At 45.7% G+C, this 21,655-nt stretch overlaps 1 protein-coding gene across 8 annotated transcripts in view; it reads left to right on the plus strand.

The window, feature by feature from the left end:
• The window catches only part of SMYD3 (SET and MYND domain containing 3), a 796,483-nt gene that overhangs the window by 581,788 nt on the left and 193,040 nt on the right, over nucleotides 1-21,655 (plus strand). For all 8 annotated transcript variants that reach the window (XM_072830260.1, XM_072830259.1, XM_072830262.1 and 5 more), the window contains one exon: nucleotides 1,799-1,973. In XM_072830260.1, the coding sequence (XP_072686361.1) occupies nucleotides 1,799-1,973 (175 nt within the window). The remainder of the gene's footprint in view (nucleotides 1-1,798; nucleotides 1,974-21,655) is intronic.

Consider the following 21,655-nt stretch of genomic DNA (forward strand, 5'->3'; position numbering starts at 1 on the left):
ACCACAGAAGTCATGCCTTGGGGGTAAAGTGCCACGCCTCCAGAGGGTCCCCACTGAAAAGAAACACACCTGTCCTGTGAGGGTTCATAAAGACCTTTGTCCTCACTCACACAAGCCACTTGACTGGATTATTACTAGCGTTTACCAACATTGTGGAGGGCAGCACCGCCAGGTGGCATGGAAGCTGGGAGAGGTGGGTGTCGCTGGAGGGCTCTGTCAGTTCAGGGCAGGGTGTGCTGGGTGTGTACCTGCTGGAGGATGGAGGGGGCTTTGGTTGGGGTGGGGGGCACTGATCGTGAAGAGACTGGATTGTGTGGTGGTGTTGACAGGTAGATGGGGGGGGTTCAGTCCACTCGACCATTTTCATTACACCTAGTCACCATCAAACGTCACATCACTTTGAGAGCTCAGGTGACACCCTCAGAACCTCACATCTCACCCCTGACAGAAGTCACTTAGGTTGAAATCAAAAGCGGTGCCACTTCTGCTGCACCTGAAATCTTCAGGCCTTTTCTTCTAGTGGAAGTGCAGCACGTGAAAGTGGTTGGACGTGGAGCTGCACAGGTTGCAAGGGGTGTGGGGATGGGCCCGCATCCCCCCTAACACCTAACACCCCTGCAGCAGGGGCGCAGAAAGGGAAGTGTGTGCATCCCAGGTGCCTGCACTCTGGCCTTCAGCTGTGCTTCCAGGGTGTTCACCCGGGGGAGATTCAAGGCATGCTCCACATTCCAGACTCCATGCCTCAATCCTCGGGCTGCCTCTGCAAGAGGCCAGGGAATGATAGCTGTTTTAGGAAGTGCAATCGCACCAAGCCTCCACTAGAGGAAGGCATGAACTCACAGCGAATCAGTCAGAGCTGCTTATAAGTGGGTAATGAGTCTTCTCCCTGTCCTTTATTATTGTTTTAAAAGATTTATTTGAGACAGAGAGAGAGTGCAGGGGATGGGGAGGGGGGCACTGAAGGAGAGAGAGAATCTCCAGCAGACTCCACACTGAACACAGGGCTCAACCCAATGACCCTAAGATCATGATCTGACCCCAAGTCAAGAGTTGGACGCTGAACCAGTACCACCATCCAGGCACCCCTCCCTGTCCTCCTTCAAGCATCCTTTCTCCTGCCCTGCCTGCAATTTATGTGCAAGAGCCATGTTAAGATCCTTTTCTTTAGGGGTTCAAAATAAGAATCTTTTTTGTTGTTAAGTATCGGCTTGGATCCCTTCCACTTTATAATCAAAAAGCTTCAATGTGAGACCCGGTGAAGATATATCTCTTCAAGTTCTTCTCTTCCTATGTTCCTGTGGGTTGGACCCCCGGCTTCCTGTTGGCCCCCGGTTCAGAGGACCCAGGGGGCAGAAAGGAGCTCCTCCTTTTAAAAATGGAATCTGTCTGAAGCTTCTTTAATTTCCGATTGGTTTCCTAACAGAGGCTAATAGAAATAATTTAAACTGAACTAACTTAATCGGTAGTTTGGTATAATCAGCAGCTGCATTATTTCATGACTAGCTTTCAAGAGAATACATATCAGAGCGTGAAGAAAGCATGGCTCTTCGGAAGTCTTAATCCCCCCAAAGTACAGGCTTGGTTGGAAGACAGTTTGTTGGCGTAAACAGAATTTACTTCCCTGAGATGCCTCTTACACATGTTTGTTCCTCAAGTATGTTTTCAGGCAGCTCATCTGTGTAAAATAATGGGCTCTTCCCTCCCTCCTGTGCCCGGGAGCTCTTCAGCCTCTTGGAGAATCTCGTTTTGCTTGTTTTCTTGGTGGAGACAATGAATCCTTAACTAAGGTTAATAACAGAGTGGGAACAGGTGCTGGCCATGTGCCAGACGATCATCAGCAGCAATGCCGAACGGCTTCCTGACATCAACGTCTACCAGCTGAGGGTGCTTGACTGTGCCATGGACGCCTGCATCAACCTCGGTCTGCTGGAGGAGGCATTGTTCTACGGAATTCGAACCATGGAGCCGTACCGGTGAGTCCTGGGGGGAGGGCCAGGCCAGAGGATTGCCATCCTGCGATCATTCTGATGACCACTTCTTACTGGGTCCTGCCGTGTGCTTCTCCGTCAGTGTGTAAGAGCTAACCGGGTTTTGCTCACCTGAGCTCGTGAGGTTCCTGCCATGTGCCAGGCTGTGGGGGTGCAGAGACGAGTGAGCTGCAGTCTCTGTGGAGCCTGTGATCACCATGCCGTGTGCTGCTGGCGGCGACCGGGCAGAGGCAGAGCATTGGGGGCAGCCAGGGGCATACGGCGGGTACTCAGCCCAGCGGAGGCCGTGTCCTTAGCCTTTGCTGACACCAGTGAGGATGGCCCATATGGGGCCCTCGGTCTAGCCGATGGATGATGGCCTCTTCCACTTGTCAGGGCTTTATGGTTCCCAGGTGCCTTCATGTGAATCAGGTGACCCCATGACCACCTCCTGTCCTGAGCTGGAGAGCAGGGACACAGCCTGCACCCAGACATGTTGTGGAGTCAGGTGAAGAAGCTATTGCTAACTGTATCTTGACTGACCGAAGCTCCTTCAGCTGAGTGGGTGTTTTGTCCCTAGATGTTCTTGTGACTCACAGGAGCTCTGGCAGCATTCATGTCTAGTGCTGCAGGTGTGGTGCTGGTGGGTGTGGGCCCAGGTTTGCCATGGGCCAAGACCATGAGTTTGGAAGTCAGGATAGATCAGCCCAAGGGAAAGGGCTCAGAGTCATTCATACGGTCATGTGAGGTTGGAACAACCATCTCCAACACAGAACAGGTCACCTATTGCTGGGAAGGTGCCCTGGAGCCTGGAAGGCATGGGGAGGGTGGGAGGTCCCTTCTGGGGAGCCCTGAACACCGTGCAAATACGATGTCAGCCCTGAGGGCCTAAGCCAAGGGAGAACCCAGGTCTTAACCCACGCCATGTGGGACAGCAGGTGAGGGAGGGGGGCAGAGTCCGTGGAACTGCCCATCTGCACTTGAAGACAAGCCTCAGGAGGTGGCTGAGAGGGGAGGTTACCAGGATCAACCTAAGAAGAATGGAAGCAATCAGGATCTAGGATCTCAGTTCAAGCAAGGGTGGGAAGCGGGAAGTGAGACACAGAGTCAGGAAGCCAGGCCTGGGCCAGGAGCACTGAGCAGGCCAGGAGAAGCTTGAAGGCCCCACCAGCCGGGTGGACGACAGGGGTGTACAGACCAGCCACCGCACCAGGGAGCCCCGAGGGTGTTTCCAGAGCTTCCGTACGTGGCTTCTACCACTGCCTTGTGGTCGGACAACTCTGGAATCCAGACTGTGAGTCAGCTCGAATCAAACTTTAGAACAGATTGCCTTCAGGGCTGAGACTGTAGACTTTCCCATAGCATGAAATGTCTGCTCAGGATGATGAATCTTGTGGGTTTTCAGAAAATATGAACTGAGCACAAAGAGATAAGGCTCTGTTCTCTGAGCTCCAGTGTTGCAATGAGAGGCAGGTCTGGGATGGTTGGTGTCACCTCTCTGAACTCTCGGGCTGGGTCTCATGAAGCCAAACTACAGGATGAGTGGTTGGGCTGCAGCCAGGAGATGCAGGCCCCACCCCCCCACACTCCGGCTGGTGCTGACATGTGCCCGCTCCTGCCCTACCCCCTGTCCTTTGCACACCCAGGCTGTCCTCTGGGCCGCTCTGTGCACAGATACTTGATACTGCTTCCCCACTTTGGTGCTGCCTCTGCACGTAATTTTGAATTTTCTTTCCCTACACCTATTAAGGCTTCTCCAAAGGACGAACTTACCCCTTAATTAACTGGCAATTTCACTGACTTGAGTCAGACAAAGGAGCCTTTCTTGTCAGTGAGGCCACATCCACCAGAATGGACTCCATATTGTTTGGAAAACGTGGTTATATTTTTCTGGTGTTTGGCAGGTCACAGTCTCTCTGTAGGGGTACACTGTATTCATGTGCTGGGGGACAGACTTCCTAGCCTCCTCAGTTTCTCTTCCCCGGAGCTTAAGAAGTTGCCGTGTGGTGTTCTGTGTTTCCAAAAATCCTGTCTATATGGATTGATCCTTTCCAAAGAGAGGGATCTGAACAGTGTACTTGCAGCAGTATTGTAGAAGAAGAGCTATGCATAACCAAGCTGTGAGCAGTGACAGGTTGGATGCTGTTGTTCTATGCCTTTATTCCCCGTTAGCTCACCAAAAGTGAGAACAGGCAGCAAATGGGTCAGATGCTCTGCAAGTCCTTTAACAATCCGAACATGCAAGGCAGGAATCCACAAGTTGCTGGTGGTGTCCACCCCTCATGTGTGCACAAGGGAGGTTCTGCCGTGGGCCGTCACCACCGACATGGTGTCCCCACACATGCTCGAGGTGGGCCTTTGGTTCATTATTGGCCAAGGACATGGGCAGTTAGCTCAGCGTGAGTTATTGGGAAGTAACCTGATTGCCACCTGCTCTAACAGTTTTACAAAGTCAGTATACTGTTTGCAACAGCCAGATTGAGGTCAAGACTCTAGGGATGATTTTCTCCTCCTGACCTTGGCTGAATTTTTGTTTCATAAAGTATATTGGCATTAATTCACACACAACAAAATTTATCATCTTTAGCTCTTACCATTTCTTCTGAGAGCATTGTGATTATATGTGCTTGGTCATCTGTACTGTAGCATTATGAACATTAATCAGAGGGAAAGCAACTTAAAGGTATTTCATAAATTTTCATTAAAAATTTAATTAAATTAAAAAAAATTAATTAAGTAAAATCTTAACCATAAGATCGGCTGGGTCCCAAAAGTTAGTTTGCCAGTGGTAATTTGGAGCTCAGGAAGCGTTTTCCTGTTGAAGAAGGTGTTAAGGATTATGGTGGTATCACCAGACTAGCCCCTGAAAGTCTGCTCAGCCCCTAATATTACCAGTGTATGCCACACATTTGTGTACAAATAAAAAGAGAAAAATATAAAAACGAAACTGAATGTAGTTTGAAACTTAAAATTTAAATGATGCTGAATATAAAATCAAACTTGGTTTTCTTTAGGACCGAGAGAAAGCTCTAGATATACAGAGGGCTTGCTCTGTTACCTCCACAAGTGTTGTGGTAACCCAATTTTTGTTTTAAGAAAAACACGGACTTCTAGGAAAGGATGTTTTCAACAGAACACAAATAAAAGTCACCCTCATCTTTCGAAGACCTGTTCCACTCCCTAAAGATAACCACAAAAAATAAATAAATAAAAATAAAGATAACCACATAAGTTTCTTTCCTAAAGTTTTCAGTGTGTGTACCTAACCTTCCATTTGTAATACACATGCCTGATTGTTCAGAGCCACCATTCTACTCTGTTTCCTTACGCCCTCAGAGATCCTCGTTTGCCCTCTCTCTCACTTCTTCCCTCAAAGCTGCTTACCCGGGCTCTTCCATTTTCCTCCCTCTTCTTTCCTTCTCTCTCCTCTTCTTGTCTTTCTTGTGGAAAGACTCAGTCCCAATCTGCATCTGCTAGGTGTCCCCAATAAACCGGTGGGTGAAGAAAGGGAAGCCAAGAATTCTCCTGAGTGGGCAGAGAAGAAAATCCCATGTTCTGTAACTGCTGTCACTTACTAAAAGCATGGACATCAGTCCAGACCAGTTTCTGAATATCAACCTCATTCTTTTTGACAGATACATTGACTTTCATTTTATGAATGTACTGTAATTTGTACACTAGTCCCTACTATTTCCATTTATGGTTACTATATCAAGAAATACCACTACCATTGGGACACCTGCGTGGCTCAGTGGTTGAGCATCTGCTTTTGGCTCAGGGTGTGATCCCAGGGTCCTGGGATTGAGTCTTACATTGGGTTCCCCACAGGGAGCCTGCTTTTCCCTTTGCCTATATCTCTGTCTCTGTGTGTCTCTCATAAATAAATTTTAAAAATCTTAAAAAAAAAATACTGCCATTAGCATCCATGTACTTGAACCTTTGTGTACCAGTGTGACCAATCTATTGGGTAAATCCATATGATAAATTCCTTTTTTAAGAAAAGATTTTATTATTCATGAGAGATGCAGAGAAAGAGGCAGAGACACAGGCAGAAGCATATTATCAGTTCCTAAATGCTAACATACTGCATCAAAATGTATGTTCATTTTAACGGGGGATAATGACCACCAAATTGTGTCCCCCATCCACCAAGATGTCACTTCCCTAAAAGAATTGAAAATGGAAAAAAAAAAAAAAAAGAATTGAGAACAGGGGACACAGTTTCTAATATATCTGACCCAAATTCATTTCAAAATATAGGAGTCTTCCCTTTTCCTTGACCAAAGCCTGCTCTTAAATGGTCAGGTTTGCTGGTATTGACTGACAAAATAGTATTTTGTGGTGGCGGGAAGGACATTTTTGTGAGTCTCCTAGGAAGGCACAGAAGAACACGAACCATGAAGGGATTTGAACAAGCAGGTGTGGGATCAGAGACTGGGTAGCCGCACTGGATCCCTCCCCCTCATCGGGGAGAAGGCTGAAAGAGTGATCTCCCCTCGCATGGTGTCCTGTGCTTTGTTGTTAGAAGTGGTGGCAAAATGGAAGTGGAAGGCAGCTGGTGCTCTGTGTGCAAGACATGTTTACAAGCCAGGTGTTTGTGACTCCAGGATTGCCAGTGATTACACAGCAGCCCTGCCGGGTTCATTTTGCCAGCGATTTTTTTACTTTTCCCTCAGAAGCTTTGGCAGATAAGTTGACAAAGTGCAAGGTTTCATCACAGCAGTGCCCGCCACTGCTGTTTCCAAGCTGGCTTTTCTTCTGAAGACCTAAAATTGCTCTTTGGTGGGGTTTTGTCATCAATCAGTATGTTGTGGTCCAGGACCTAGCGGAGCTTGTGGGTGCCATGTGGGTATTGTGGGGACCTGGGAATATAGGTGCTGTGCAGGTGGCATGTGGATAACATGGGGTCCTGAGAGAGCAGGTGCGATTGGGGGTACTATGGGTGCCCTGGAAACCTGGGAGAGTGCTGGGCACAGTCCCTCAGCAGGCACTTACCTGGGCCCGCCTGTGCTGGACCCTCATCTCTGTATGGCACAGATGCTGTTCAGGAGCCCCGTGATGATGCTTCTGTCCAGGTACCTGTCAGTAAAGCTCACTCCTACAGGGCAGGGTCCTTAGCCGAGGTATTACCTAGTATGAAATCTTCCTCTGCCACGCTCACAGAATGGGACCTAGAGAGTACACCAGAGCCAGGACTCTACCCAGGAGGGGACCCGAGTGCTTGCACTTTATGCAGTGTTCCGGTCACTTACCTTGTTGGCCGTTTGCCCTCCATGGTGAGGCTTTCAGAACTGTCTCCCCCAGTGAGTGAATAGACATTTTATTCTCTGCTTGCGGATGTGGACAGTAATCCTTTGGCCACTTAATCATTTTTTTCCACACTGTAACTTCCCATTAAGGTATCTTTGGCCAAACCCCTGTCCAAGATTTTGAGCTGTGTGTTTGTGTCAAATACTGAGTCACTTGATCCACCTAACCAGGGCCCCTTTTCCTTTGCTACTGATTTTCTAAGGCTGGTTTCTTAGCCATGGCCCCTCGGTCTGGACACAGGGGTGACTGCCTGCACAGCAGTGTGCAAACTGGTCCATTGAGGCCCAAGCATTTTTAATTTAAACTTTTTAATGTCAGTTCCCAGGGGCTCTCTTATTTTGGAGTCTAGAAATGCAACAAAGGAAACAGCAAGGAGGAGGGGGAAGAGGAGGGAAGAGATGAACAGGAGCCAGCGTTAGGGACAGTCTCCACTGCACTCACATACTGGTTCTTTAACCACTGACTTGCGCGCACACCTAACATCCTGTGCTCCACAGGGACAAATAACCTTCAGCTCACACATGGTGGGAGGGTGAAGGAGAGCACTGTGGGCAGTCTCTAGGACTGGACTTCTCTAGGGGAAGTAGAGAAGTTGCAATCTCTTTTGTGGTGATCAGCTCCTCCCTATGTGCCCCATGGCCCCACAGCCTTAGACACTTAGCTTGGCCTGCCACTTGTATATTTGGGCAAAGTCGTATTTAGGGGCCAGCTGTGCTGGATGGTTCCAACCCTAAGCCCATGAGCTGAGTGACAGTGACCCAGCTTTATGGTCCTAGCTCTGGAAGAGGAATCAAGGGCAGCCTTTGTATGGTGCTGACATAAAGCTCTGTCCCTCCAGCCCCTCTGAAAAGAAGGAGGCGGTGGCTATGGCCTTACCCGCTCTCCTGCAGCAACTCTTCTCTCATTGCTGCCACCCCACGCCTCCGGCATTTGAACAAGTGTTCTGGATGCCGACACAGCTCCAGGTGATGGTGGAAGATAGGCTTGGGACATCTGGCAGCTTCACAGACCAAGCCCTAATCCACCTTGGCTTTTTCCTACCTGACTTAAGGCTGACACAGAGTGATCAGGTGCTGCTGATACATGTACAGCCCCGACTGGGGAGGGGGAAGGTGACCTCTAGCATGCTGCATGTGGCAGAGGGTGTACAAGGGCCGTATTCAACTTAGTCTCCTCTTTAAAGGTCTTATCTCCAAATACACAACCTGAAATACTGGGGGTTCTGGCTTTAAGATGGGAATTTTGGAGGGACACAGTTCAGCTCCTAACACCAGCGATATCCAGCTTGGCCGTTGCCTCCCAATTCTCCATCCCTGGAAAATACCAGTCCCAAGGATCACCCTCCCACACATACTTATTTCTTGTGTATTTGGACCTATTGGAAGTCAACTTTCTGGCTTGGAAAATGAATTTCTTGCTTCTGGGGCTTCCAGTTGAGTTCAGGAGCTCTGAGGGTACCCAGCAGCCAGGGCTAGTCTCCTTGGGTCTCTAGGAATAACAGTGGTAAACCTCAATACTCAGGTCACAACCAGCCCAGTGCAATATGAGTAGTGGATACTAGTTGTTCACCAGAGGGTTCCTTCTCCCAGAATCCAGCATTCAGGGAGATACTGATGGCGGAATATGATAATTTGATATGGCTTTTTTAATGCGACTCCTTTGACACAGCCTTAAAATAAAATGCTGAAGTTCTCAGCTACCTTTATTATAAAACAATATATAAAATAGAGGTTCTTTCCTGAGAGAGAATCTGCCTAGGACACGTTTGGGTTCTTCAGCCCCATCAAAAACTGACCAGGTGGTTAGGTATTAACAAAAATTATACATACATATATATGCAGTGGCATTCCTGACACCCTGGGACCGTGTGAGTGGTAGTGGTAAGAAGCCTGTAGTACAAGTTAGGTGACTATATACATTCTGGCCTGGGTGATCTGTGACAGCATGACACTACTTGTATTTTGCATTTTAGATCTTCCCTTACCTGGGGCAAGGATATTGATTCTTTGCTCCAAACCCCAATAGCCATGAGTCAGTGCTATCCATTGCTGCAGTCTTCCCTGCTTTTGGGCCCCCATGGTAGGCCAAGACCCAAGAAGCATATAACTTTTCTCTGTCATCATCAGAGAGTGAATCCCAGAACTTCTAATTTCATTTTTTTTTAATTTTTTAAAGATTTTATTTATTTATTCATGATAGACATAGAGAGAGAGGCAGAGACACAGGCAGAGGGAGAAGCAGGCTCCATGCCGGGAGCCCTATGCAGGACTCGATCCCGGGTCTCCAGGACCGTGCCCTGGGCGGAAGGCAGGCGCCAAACCACTGAGCCACCCAGGGATCCCCCAGAACTTCTAATTTCAAATCAGGATCAGTAATCCCACATTACTACCACCTTCCATTGAACTTAAACCCAAGCCAACAACAAAGCATCCCCTTCTGCTCATGGCACCTTTGTGGGTTATAGTTACCCTTGTACATAAATGATACTTTCCTGTAGTAGCAACGTCTCTGAATGGAATATGCTGCCCAGCCACTCAGCTGCCAGCTTTGGCTACCTGCTTGGATTTTTGTTTTGAATTGCATTGTTAAAGGCCCTTCCAGATTCATATTCACTCATCTCCTGGAAGTACCTGGGCAAACAGAGGTCCAAGGTCTAGTAAGGTGTTCCCTGATCAGTCCTGGTTCAAGGGAAATCACCCAAGTGGCCATGTGATCAGACTTGTAGTCTGTGTATTTCAGATCTCTGCTAGCAGTTGAAGAATATACCCCCTGAGTCTCTTTAATTAGTGATCCTCACACCTTTAGTTTAAAGCAACGTGTAAAATATCCATCTAACACTTTTTTTCCCATCTCTCCTTCACCAAATCCTACTCCTTCTCATGCTCTAAACCCTTCCTTTATCACTCAAGCTTCCAGTCAAGGACCATGCCCTAGGAAGGTGCCAGACTCTTCAGGACAGCATGACTCATTCTAGCACTTGGCCTACCGGGCAAGGCACAGACCAGGAGAGGAGCACCAGCCATCCACCTTTGGATAACTCCCCACTTGAAGTTTTTCTCCAAGCCAGCCTGAAGGGACCCGCTCTGTGACCCACCCTGGTGGCAATGTCCCAGGAAAACAAAAGTTCCCACTTGTAGCTTTCACCGCATCCATGGATGCTCATTCTCCATGAAAATCTTCCTTTTCCTCAACTCTGATGCATAAGGTACTGATTCCAGGGTCTGCGTTTGTGCCCCAGCTGTTCCCCTCTTTGGGCCTGTTCTCTGAGGATATCCTTGTTCTGGCTCATGCTCTCTCTCTCTCTCTCTCTGTCCCTCCCTCCCTCCCTCTCTCCCCACTGCAGACCCTCCCTTGTTTCCCATCCCATCAAGGACAAGAATACCAATTCTTTTTGCTCAAAAATCCCACAGCCATGGACCAAACCCATCCATTCCCACACCTACACCTACTTTGATTCTTGAGACCCAAGGCTAGGACAGAACACAGGAAATACTCTTCCTCTGTTGTGTTTGCCTGATTCCCAGGAAACAACCTCCTTGTGGAGCAAGATGAAAGCCATAGCCTAGCCCTGGGGCTGGGTCACCTGCACGGGAAAACGTTGAGTCTTGTATGGTCACCAGTGTGTATATGAACAGCATGTGCTCTGAGAAATGGCCTGTAGTCTTCCTACTTAGAAAAGCATTCCAAAATAAAAACATTTCCCATGGGGTTCACTTTTTTTTTTTTTTTTAACTTTCACAAGCCATCACTGAGCTCTTTGACTCTCCTGACAGAAAATCTTCAGTTTCTTATTACAACAAATTGTACCCTAAGCAGCAGGATATCCAATCCTAGGGAATCTTGTGGGATGCATTGAATTTCTACTATTGAATCAATCTCTTGCTTGGCTGCCTCTGCAGCTACATAGCTGCTCTTTTCCTTTTTCTCAGTTCTTGGAAGAGAGAGTAGAAAAAAAATCCCATTTTCCCCTGTAGGGAGCCAGCAGAAAATCAGGTAGGCCTGAGAAATGGGAAATGGTGAATATAACTGTAAATGACTGAAGGAGAATCGGCTAAAATCAATTTGAATTTCATGGAAAGTACATGTTTTGTGATTAAAAAACAAATTTATCAGCATACACACATGCTATTTATTTGTGTATTTTAAGGAAACCCCATCCTGAGTTTTCAGAAATTCTCCAGGGACAGATGAATGGAGCCTCAGACTGTAGGTGAAACTGTTCTGTCAACACTCATAAATCCGATCACTGATAGAGAATGGTGATAGCGTTTGTAAGGAACAATAAGAGGTCCTTGAAGGAAATGGAAGATGGGGAGTAAGTGCCCCCCAAATGATAGTTCCTAGTCTTTGAGATAGCCAAGTCATTCTGAGCACAAAAAAAATATCCTTTGGGCTGGACAGCACACAAAGCTTGAGCTCGTGACAGCATACTGGCTGGAAAATATGTCCAGTATACTTAACGTATGTTCAAGGGAGGTGGCTCCTGCCCCGTTCTAGGAAACTGGGCTGCAGGGGACGGTGGACTGTGGCCCCCAAGCAGGCAGAGGGCAGGGGGCCTGGGGACAGTTGGTGCGCGGGGGTGCAGACGTCGCCTGCTCTGCCAAGAGGCAATGGATGATGGAAATCTCTCTTACCACATAAAGGACACCAATCATACTATCCCACTGCCCTTCACAGTTAAAGAGGAACAAATCTGCTTTCACTTGTAATGGGAAGTATCACCGTAATATCCTCCCAAAGTAAGATAAATTGAGTCCAACAATCATAAAAGCATCTGCCAGCCATTTGTTAGCAGCATCGTTCAAGAGGAATAGGTGAAAGGACTTTAAGAACTCTCCTCTACCTTTCAACTCCCTTAAACTGAAAAGGAATGGCTATTATTTATTCAGAGCCTGCGTAGACCAGGCAGCTTGCTTGTCCTTCCAATCTTCACAGCCGCAGTACAGAGGAAGTTAGCCTGTAATACCTTCCATGTGAGGAGGTGGAGAACGAGGCCGATGTGACTTGCCCACCCTGTGGCAGAGCTAGGCTTTGCACTCATACCTCACATTCATTTATTTTATTTTTGTCATATTTACATAAAGGGCTTTGGAGTCAACTTGAACCCAGATTTCCTTGGTTACAAGGATCTAGACCAGTTACTACACTATAGAGGGCTGGGTGGTCTTTCCAGCTACACCACCCACCTTCCTACTATGTGAATCTGTCAAGATTCTTTTTATTGCAAGTGACAGAAATCCACCTCTGACTGCCTGACTGAGGAAGAGTGTCGGCTGCCCCTTTCCCAGAGAGAGGGAAAGGAGGTCCAGTCCAGGAAGCAGAGGTGAATGAAGGAATGGCGAGATCTCCGTTCCTTCACTCAAGCATTGCCCGACACCAAATTTGCCCCTGTACCGTGCAGTTACATGAATGCTTAGGCTGATAATTTTCATGTTGTTATCAGCCAGTCTGAATTGGATTTCTTGGTTCATATAAAAAATCCTAACTTCTCTATCTAGGGGGCTGAGAGGGGGCTAGTACAGTGGCCAAGAAAGCTCTGTAACTTCAGTTTGCATTGTTGCAAGGATAGTATCAACATCCAGGGATCGGAGGTGTGCATCCATTGCAGCATGGCTAAAGTGATCTAGCTAAGAGTGACCAGGATGAGAAGAACTTTGTAACCACATTGGATGAGAAATGGTTGATGGGAAATGGAGATGTTTTGTCACAAGGTGAAAAGATTTTGTGAAGGACAAGCAGACATGTGATCAATTTTCAGATATTTGAAGGACTGTCATGCAGGAAGGGAGTAAACCCCTCGTGACAGAGGGGGAGAGGCAGGCCATGGGACCTGGGATTAGAGGGAGATGCATTTCAGCCAGGGTATTAGGATGAGTAGCTTAGAACAATTCAGGTGCCCCTAAATGGACCATTCAGTTTGGAAAAGTTCTAAATTCCCCGTCTTTGAAAGTGTTCACACAGTAGGTGACCATCCGCTGGATTTTTTAGAAAGAATTCCTGTGTTGGGTGGGAGGGTGTCCAGATAAGCTTCAGTGCCCCTTCTGGCTGAGAATCTGAGTTCCAGAACCCTCCCAGATCTCTTCAGTTTCAGTCACAAAGTACAGAAATAAACCGGCTCAACTCTACTTGCCTATGGCTTTGATGACCATTACCTCCTGGTCTATGCATGCATGCCCTTTAAGCCTTCCTCTGCCTGGCCCTAAGAGAACATCCTGAGGGACAATTAACAGCTTTGATAGCTTGTCTTTTTTTTTCTGTGACGTAGGAGGTGATGAATAAGATAAGTGAAGTGTAGCTGTCTCACAGTTTGGTATCACATATGCATGGAGACAGTTACCCATATAGCCACATGTGGATGTATTCATATAAACTTGAAAGTATGTATTTCTAATCAGTGGCATGGTATTTTTTAAATTGAAATGGTTGGTTGCTAACCTCTAAAAAGTAGGAGATTTTTATACTTTAAAAAAAAAAGTCTAGGATTCTAACTTTGGGAAATTGGAAGTCCTAGTGACAGTGGACATGTGTCCCCAAAGCAAGGAGCAGCAGAGCTAGGCTGCCGTGGCCTTTCTCTTTTCTTTTCTTTTTGCTTTTTTTTGAGAGTAAGAGACAGCACAGCTGGGGGAAGTTGTAGTTACAGTAGAGAGAGAGGGAGAAGCAGGCTCCCCACTGAGCAGGGAGTTCCATGTGGGGCTGATCCCAGGACCCTGAGACCACGACCCGAGCTGAAGGCAGATGTTTCACTGACAGAGCCACCCAGGCACCAGGCGCCCCAATAGTAGCCTCTTTCAACCTGGCATGTGCTGGCTCCCCAGCACTCCCCACCAGGCCAGCTTTGCTGGTCCGCCTCCTCTCCATCCCAATGGGCTTGTCTGTGCTCCTGCCCTAAATGCTGCTTTGTCCCCTACTCCACTCTCTGCTGGCATTTACCACATTGGCCTGTTTGAGCAGGAGAGTTTTAAAACGTGAAGACATTCTGCTTCTCAGACCCAAAGAACATAGAGGGAGAAATGAAACACTTCATTCTTGCTCATGAGTTTGCCATGTTTCAGTGTTTTAAGTTAATACAAAATGTGGATTATTCACTCTTAGAGATGGATGAATGGAACATAAAAGTATGCAGATTTATAGAAATACAGCATCTGGATAAAACCTACGTTCCCTTTCTCGCTGGTTCCTTGTTAATCAGTTTCTCATTCATATGCTCCAAGGATGCTATTTTTCAGGACCTCCAGGGCATGCATCTGACTCCTTTCCTGTTAAGTAGTGTTTTCCAGAGAACTTACCTGGGGATAATTGTCCCATTGATAAAATATGAAGAAAGGATCCTCATCAAATGAGTTCAGGTCAAGCTAGGTTAACTAAAACAGCTTCAGGTCAGTTTGCAGAAAATCAATTAATGAAGTCAGTTCACCAAATACCAATTCCAGCAGAGATCCATTTGCCAAATTTACCAGTGGTGATTTAGCAGTTCTTTCAGGAATGTTCAGCCTGGATCAGTGATACTGAAAAATGCTTTCCTGAATATTAACTAACCTTGAGATGCTTCCTGACATATTACTAAAACAAAACAAAACAAAAAAAGGAAAATCTGGAAGGTTGGTAAAACAGAACTCAGTACTATTTGAAATGCAGTTTTTCTGTATCTAGGTTTGGCACTCGGTGTGTGTTGGGATTGTTTCGGCTATATTTGGTTTCTTTTCTGTGTTTTTTGAAATGTTATTTTCTTTTGGCTTTCAGTTTAAGTGTTTGTAATGTTCTTTCACTGATTCCTAACTAACTTATTAGCTTTAATTTTGCATTTCTATCGATTGAGAATTTAAATTAGATTTAGATTAATTTAAGCCTCTGATATTTGAGGGATGCTTTTGAATTTATGTTTAATTTAAATGTTAATTGCTAGAGATACTAAATTAAGGCTGACAGGCCACTGGAGGAATTGTGAAAAGAAAAATTTTAAATGCTTGACATTTTAAACAAAGTTAAAGAACGATGTTCAGAAACACCCAAAAGAAACCAGAATCAGCCAAAACAATCTCATTCGTAGAAAATTATCCATTTATATTAATTTGTCTTACTCTCTTCTTCACTGTTTCATATTCTTTTGCTACTTACACATTCCTGTCACAGCTTTGAAAGCATTGCCGTTACAAGTCACAAATCTGCAGGTAGAAAAAAAGTGACGGTTGGTAAATTTATTAAAATCAGCAAATCAGGGGGCACCTGGGTGACTGCGCCTGCCTTCAGCTCAAGGCATGTTGCTGGGGTCCTGGGATCCAGTCCAGCATTGGGCTTCCTGCATGGAGCCTGCTTCTCCCTCTACCTATGTCTCTGCCTCTCTCTTTCTCTCTCTCTCTGTCTCTCGTGAATAAATAAATAAAGTCATTTTTAAAAGATCATTTATCAAGTTGCTCTTTCAGTGAAATGACCTGCTTTCTTTCAAATGAAGTTAAACTGGTTTCTTTCCTGCAGGACTTCTCAGGGTTTTTAGTAAACTAACATACGTTTTGAATCACCAGGAAAGGCACTGCAAACTCAAATACCCATAAAAGCTGTGAACTACATATCAACTATGGAAATTATCCACTAGCTATGGGAAAATAAAGTTTTAGCTTATACTATTCTTTTTTTTCTTTTTTTCTTCTCATTTTATACTATTACTCTCATTTCTTGTTCCATTAAAAAGGATACTTATTTAATTCTTTTTAAAGGCTACCTGTGAAAGGCCAAACAACATCCTGAAATTTCTATTTCTTGTTTGATCAACTTTAGGCAGTATCTCCTGATTTTGTGCTGTATTAGAGATTTAGTTACTCTCATTCTTGATGGAAAATGAGAATAGAAAATTCTCGGTTCAAAATAGTTTTCTTTTTTATTTTTATTTTTATTTTTTATTGGTGTTCAATTTGCCAACATCTAGAATAACACCCAGTGCTCATCCCATCAAGTGTCCCCCTCAGTGCCCGTCACCCATTCACCACCCCCCCACCGCCCACCTCCCTTTCTACCACCCCTAGTTCCTTTCTCAGAGTTAGGAGTCTCTCATGTTCTGTCTCCCTTTCTGCTATTTCCCACTCATTTTTTTTCTCCTTTCCCCTTTATTCCCTTTCACTATTTTTTATATTCCCCAAATGAATGAGACCATATAATGTTTGTCCTTCTCCAATGGACTTATTTCACTCAGCATAATACCCTCCAGTTCCATCCACATCGAAGCAAATGGTGGGTATTTGTCATTTCTAATGGCTGAGTAATATTCCATTGTATACATAGACCACATCTTCTTTATCCATTCATCTTTCTATGGACACCGAGGCTCCTTCCACAGTTAGGCTATTGTGGACATGGCTGCTATAAACATCGGGGTGCAGGTGTCCCAGCATTTCACTGCATCTGTATCTTTGGGGTAAATCCCCAACAGTGCAATTGCTGGGTTGTAGGGCAGGTCTGTTTTCAACTCTTTCAGGAACCTCCACGCAGTTTTCCAGAGTGGCTGCACCAGTTCACATTCCCACCAACAGTGCAAGAGGGTTCCCCTTTCTCCACATCCTCTCCAGCATTAACAATGAGACTGAAGACAGAGAAATTAAGGAGTCAATCCCATTTACAATTGCACCCAAAAGCATAAGATACCTAGGAATAAACCTAACCAAAGAGGTAAAGGATCTATACCCTAAAAACTACAGAACACTTCTGAAAGAAATTGAGGAAGACACAAAGAGATGCAAAAATATTCCATGCTCATGGATTGGCAGAATTAATATTGTGAAAATGTCAATGTTACCCAGGGCAATTTACATGTTTAATGCAATCCCTATCAAAATACCATGGACTTTCTTCAGAGAGTTGGAACAAATTATTTTAAGATTTGTGTGGAATCAGAAAAGACCCCAAATAGCCAGGGGAATATTAAAAAAGAAAACCATAGCTGGGGGCATCACAATGCCAGATTTCAGGTTGTACTACAAAGCTGTGGTCATCAAGACAGTGTGGTACTGGCACAAAAACAGACACATAGATCAATGGAACAGAATAGAAAATCCAGAAGTGGACCCTCAACTTTATGGTCAACTAATATTCAACAAAGGAGGAAAGACTATCCACTGGAAAAAAAGACAATCTCTTCAATAAATAATGGTGCTGGGAAAATTGGACATCCACATGCAGAAGAATGAAACTAGACCACTCTCTCACACCATACACAAAGATAAACTCAAAATGGATGAAAGATCTAAATGTGAGACAAGATTCCATCAAAATCCTAGAGAAGAACACAGGCAACACCCTTTTTGAACTTGGCCACAGCAACTTCTTGCAAGATACACCCATGAAGGCAAGAGAAACAAAAGCAAAAATCAAAATAGTTTTCAATGACAATTTTAAAAGCCCGTTTCACTGTCTTCTAAGATCTGTTATTTCTGGTGTATGTTGGATTGGGGTTCCTTTGTCAATCACCCGTTTTACATTTCTTTAAGTTTTTAGGTTCTGCCTTTGATGTTCTGAAAGTTCACACACTGATGTGTGTTGGCATAGATGTTTTCTTATTGAACCTATACCCTTTCATTTTAAGGACTCTCATCTCCCTTCATCTCTGGGGAAACTTTTCTTTATTTTTTCCTTTTTAATCTCATTCCTACTGTTTTCTCTAATCTTTTATTCAGAAAGTCCTGGCAGTCAGATGCTAAGCTTCTATGTATCCAATGTCTTGGGCCTTTTGCTTTACATTCTGGGAGTTATCCTTGACTTTATCTTTGAGACTTTTAATAGAATTTTTCTATCTCAGCAATTTTTGTGCTTTATAAAAACTCTTTCTTATTCTTGAATGGCTTCTTGTTCATAGCTCTCTATTATTTTTTGGACACATCTTCTTGAATCTCACTAAGGGTAATTTGCCTTGTAAAAAATTCCCTTCCGTTTGCTGAATGATCTTGGTTTCTTCCAAATTCTCCCCCACCCCATTTATTCTGGTCTTTTTCTTGCTGTGCACTTTTCTTGAATTTTAGATGCTTCCTATTTGTCCATTCATATTAACATCTTGAGATACAATTCATATACTATGTAATTTACCCATTTAAAGTTCACAACTCAGGGCTTTTAATATATTCACACAGCTGTGCATCTGTCAGCTTTAGAACATTTTTAGTATCTCCCCCTAAGAAAACTCCATGCTCCTTACCTGTTAGCCCCAAACCCTCTCCCTCATCTCCTCTGCCCCAAACAACCACTGTCCATTCATATTGGAAAATAGAGGTTAGAAGGACTGGCTTGTTCTCTGGGGGTTTCAGAATGGAAGTCAATGAGTGTCTGAGTAACTCCATCAGTTAAGCATCTGACTCTTGATTTCTGCTCAGGTCATGATCCCGGGGTCCTGGAATCAAGCCCCAATGACAGGCTCCTTGCTCAGTGCAGACTGTCCACCCCACCCCACCCCCACACTCGTGCTTTCTTTCTCTCAAATAAATCTTTTTTTTTTTTTTAAGATTTACTTATTTATTCATGAAAGAAACAGAGACAGAGACATAGGCAGAGGGAGAAGCAGGCTCCCCTCAGGGAGCCCAATGCAGGACTTGATCCTGCACCCTGGGATCACACCCTGAGCAAAAGGCAGACACTCAACTGCTGAGCCACCCAGGCATCCCAAATAAATCTTTAAAAAAAAAAAAGTCAATAAGAAGGTAATGGCTGGGAGGGAGGAAAAGGCAGAGGTTGAGATGAGTAGGACCCAAGTCCCAGAAAGCCAAATGTGGGAATTGGGACCTTGGAGAGCCCTGAGAGGGGCTGGTGTTGCAGGTGACTGGTCAGACCACTCCATGTCAGTGAACTTCACTTCTGTATGTAGGAGTCAGAGAAGGACATTCCACTGGGGTGATGACGTGTCACCACTAGATTTTAGGTCTCATAAAAGGAGGAGCACCGGTGTCTTGTCCACAGCTGTATTTGGCACACAGGAGGTGTTATATATTTGTAGAGTAATTCAGTGTTACGTGTTTAGATAATGCCTTACAATTTGCAAAGTGCTGCTGTATACTTTTATCTCATCTGAGTAGGCATGGTTGCAAAAGTGGACTCACTATGGAGCTAATGAGGCTTAAATTGTAGAACCCCTCACTTGTGTGAGTCCCTTCCAGGACTCTATTCTTTATGTGTCAACTTGGAGTCCTTTTTCTGAGAGGAGACCCACAAAACAAATTGGGTCATGCCAGGCATCAGAAAACCTGAACTTGGATCTTTCTGGGTCACAGGAGAAGGTATTAGCCTCTGTTGAGAACTATAAAAGCCACAGCTCTTGAGAGTTGGATGCCTCATCCAAGGTCACACGTTTAGTAAGTGGGAGAGTATTTCACTCCTGAAAGGTGTCTCCTACTACTTGTCCGCCCCACTGGCCCAAGAAGGCAGTATGGCTTCTGACTGCTGCCTGTGCCCAGGGCACCAGCCCTGGGGAGCAGCACAGGAACTGGGGACCCAATAGATGGCTGTCAGCAAGCCCTGCTCCCATGACGACTGGAGATGGGGCGGGGGGGGGGGGGTTGTTGTGTTCTCTCCTAAGCTCCCAGGCTGCCTCTCTGACACCAAGCAAACGAGAAAGGCCACACAGCCCTCTCCCCCCACCTACACATTTAACTTTTACCTGCAAAATATCTTTGAAAGTATTTTCTCTGAACAGTGAGAAATACTGAATCCTCCTTTCCACTTCTGTTTCTGAATGAGACTTTTAATCTCCTGTTATTTTATGGTCTTAAAATAGAATTTAAGATCTGAGGGGAATGAAAAAAAAAAGAGATCATATTTTCAACTGCCAGCTAATTCGGTGATTCTCCCAGGTGGGAGAATCAATGTGTGCTCTGTGGAGGTGAATCATGCAGCCCATTGTGTTGCACCACTGACTTTCTTCTTTGAAAATTAACCTACCCTCCATGCTTCTCAACTTTGCAATGAAGTAGATTTCATGCTTGCCTTTCCCCAAATACAAGTGTATGTGTGCTGAGTAGAAATCTGAGCCGCCGGTGCATGGAGGAGATACTCTCGGTGTGTTGAAGGATGCAACTGAATTCCCTGGAGATGGACTAGAGATCTCCCCCATGCCTTGGGTCTGAGACTCCCAAGGCCTGCCGGCTCCCAGTCTAGTGTGGAAACTTGGCTCCGGAGGAGTTAATTCGTACTAGGCTTCTTTATTCTGAGGTTACCAATCCAGTAGCAATTCAAGGGGACCAGCTCTCTCTGGTATTAACATGGTCTGATCAAAAAAGCAAAGGTTAAGGGGGCTCAGTCAGTTAGGTGTCTGCCTTCAGTTCAGGTCATGATCCCGAGATCCTGGGATTGACCCTGTATGGGCTCCCTGCTCAACAGGGAGTCTACTTCTCCCTCCACCCCTCCCTTACCTTATGCTCACTCGCTCTCTCAAATAAATAAATAAAATGTTTTTAAATTTTTCAAAAAAAAAACAAAAAAAGATTACAGAGACTTCCTTCCTTACCTGTTTCCCCGTCCATGCCCAGGCCCTCACCCCGACCCCCCCGCCCCCAGGACTGAGAATCACCCGGACTCGGTGCTGACTACTGCTCATTGTATCATTAGAGTACTTGCTACAGCTGCTGCCTCAGGCCCTCTGCCAGTTACTCAGGCTCCACTCCCATGACTTTCCCAAAACCTGAGAACCAAAAAAGGATGTACTGCAGGAGACTTTTGGGGCCCTGCTCCATTGCTCTGGCTGGTGTCTCTCCTGATGGCTCAGTGACTGTACCATACTGCAGGTGATTAAAAATAACCTTGACAAAATGTGCAAATGTGGGGTTGTTGAAATGAATAACAGGCTCTTGTTTGATGCCTCAGTTCCTTGGCAGATCAGAAGCAAAGTTGTCTGTTTAAAGGTCAATGCTTAGGCTCCCCTCAGGGTGCACTTACCTGGCTTTTGGCTGTGCTTTGTTAGGAGGTCATGGGCACTGCTAACCACAGAGACCCTGGAGCCGTGCTTGCACCCAGGTCAGGACACTGTCCTGAGCAGGAGCAGTCACCAAGGCTGTGAGCGGCTGCTCTGTGAGTCCCATTTCCTTTTAAGAGCAGGTGGATGAACTGAAGAATGCATGCCCCAGGCTAGGCCAGCTTCCATCTGTCAGTAGCGTGAAATGTGTAGGGCAGTCCACTGACTGGAAATCTGCACCAGGGCAAGGTGCTCAGCAACACGTGGAACATGTGAAATCTGGCCAAAGCAGTGTGCATGTGCCTTCGGTGGCCTGTGGTTGAGGCTGGAGTTAACCTCCATGAACATACTCCTCTCTAAGAAGAGGTCTGGTGAGAAAAGAGCATTCCCCATGGCCAGCCCCCAGAGCTGCAATGTGTGCATGGCAGTGGAGGGGCAGGCACAGGGTAGAAAGCCCAGG

This window comes from Canis lupus, chromosome 6, assembly GCF_048164855.1.
Source record: "Canis lupus baileyi chromosome 6, mCanLup2.hap1, whole genome shotgun sequence".
Lineage (NCBI taxonomy): Eukaryota > Metazoa > Chordata > Mammalia > Carnivora > Canidae > Canis > Canis lupus.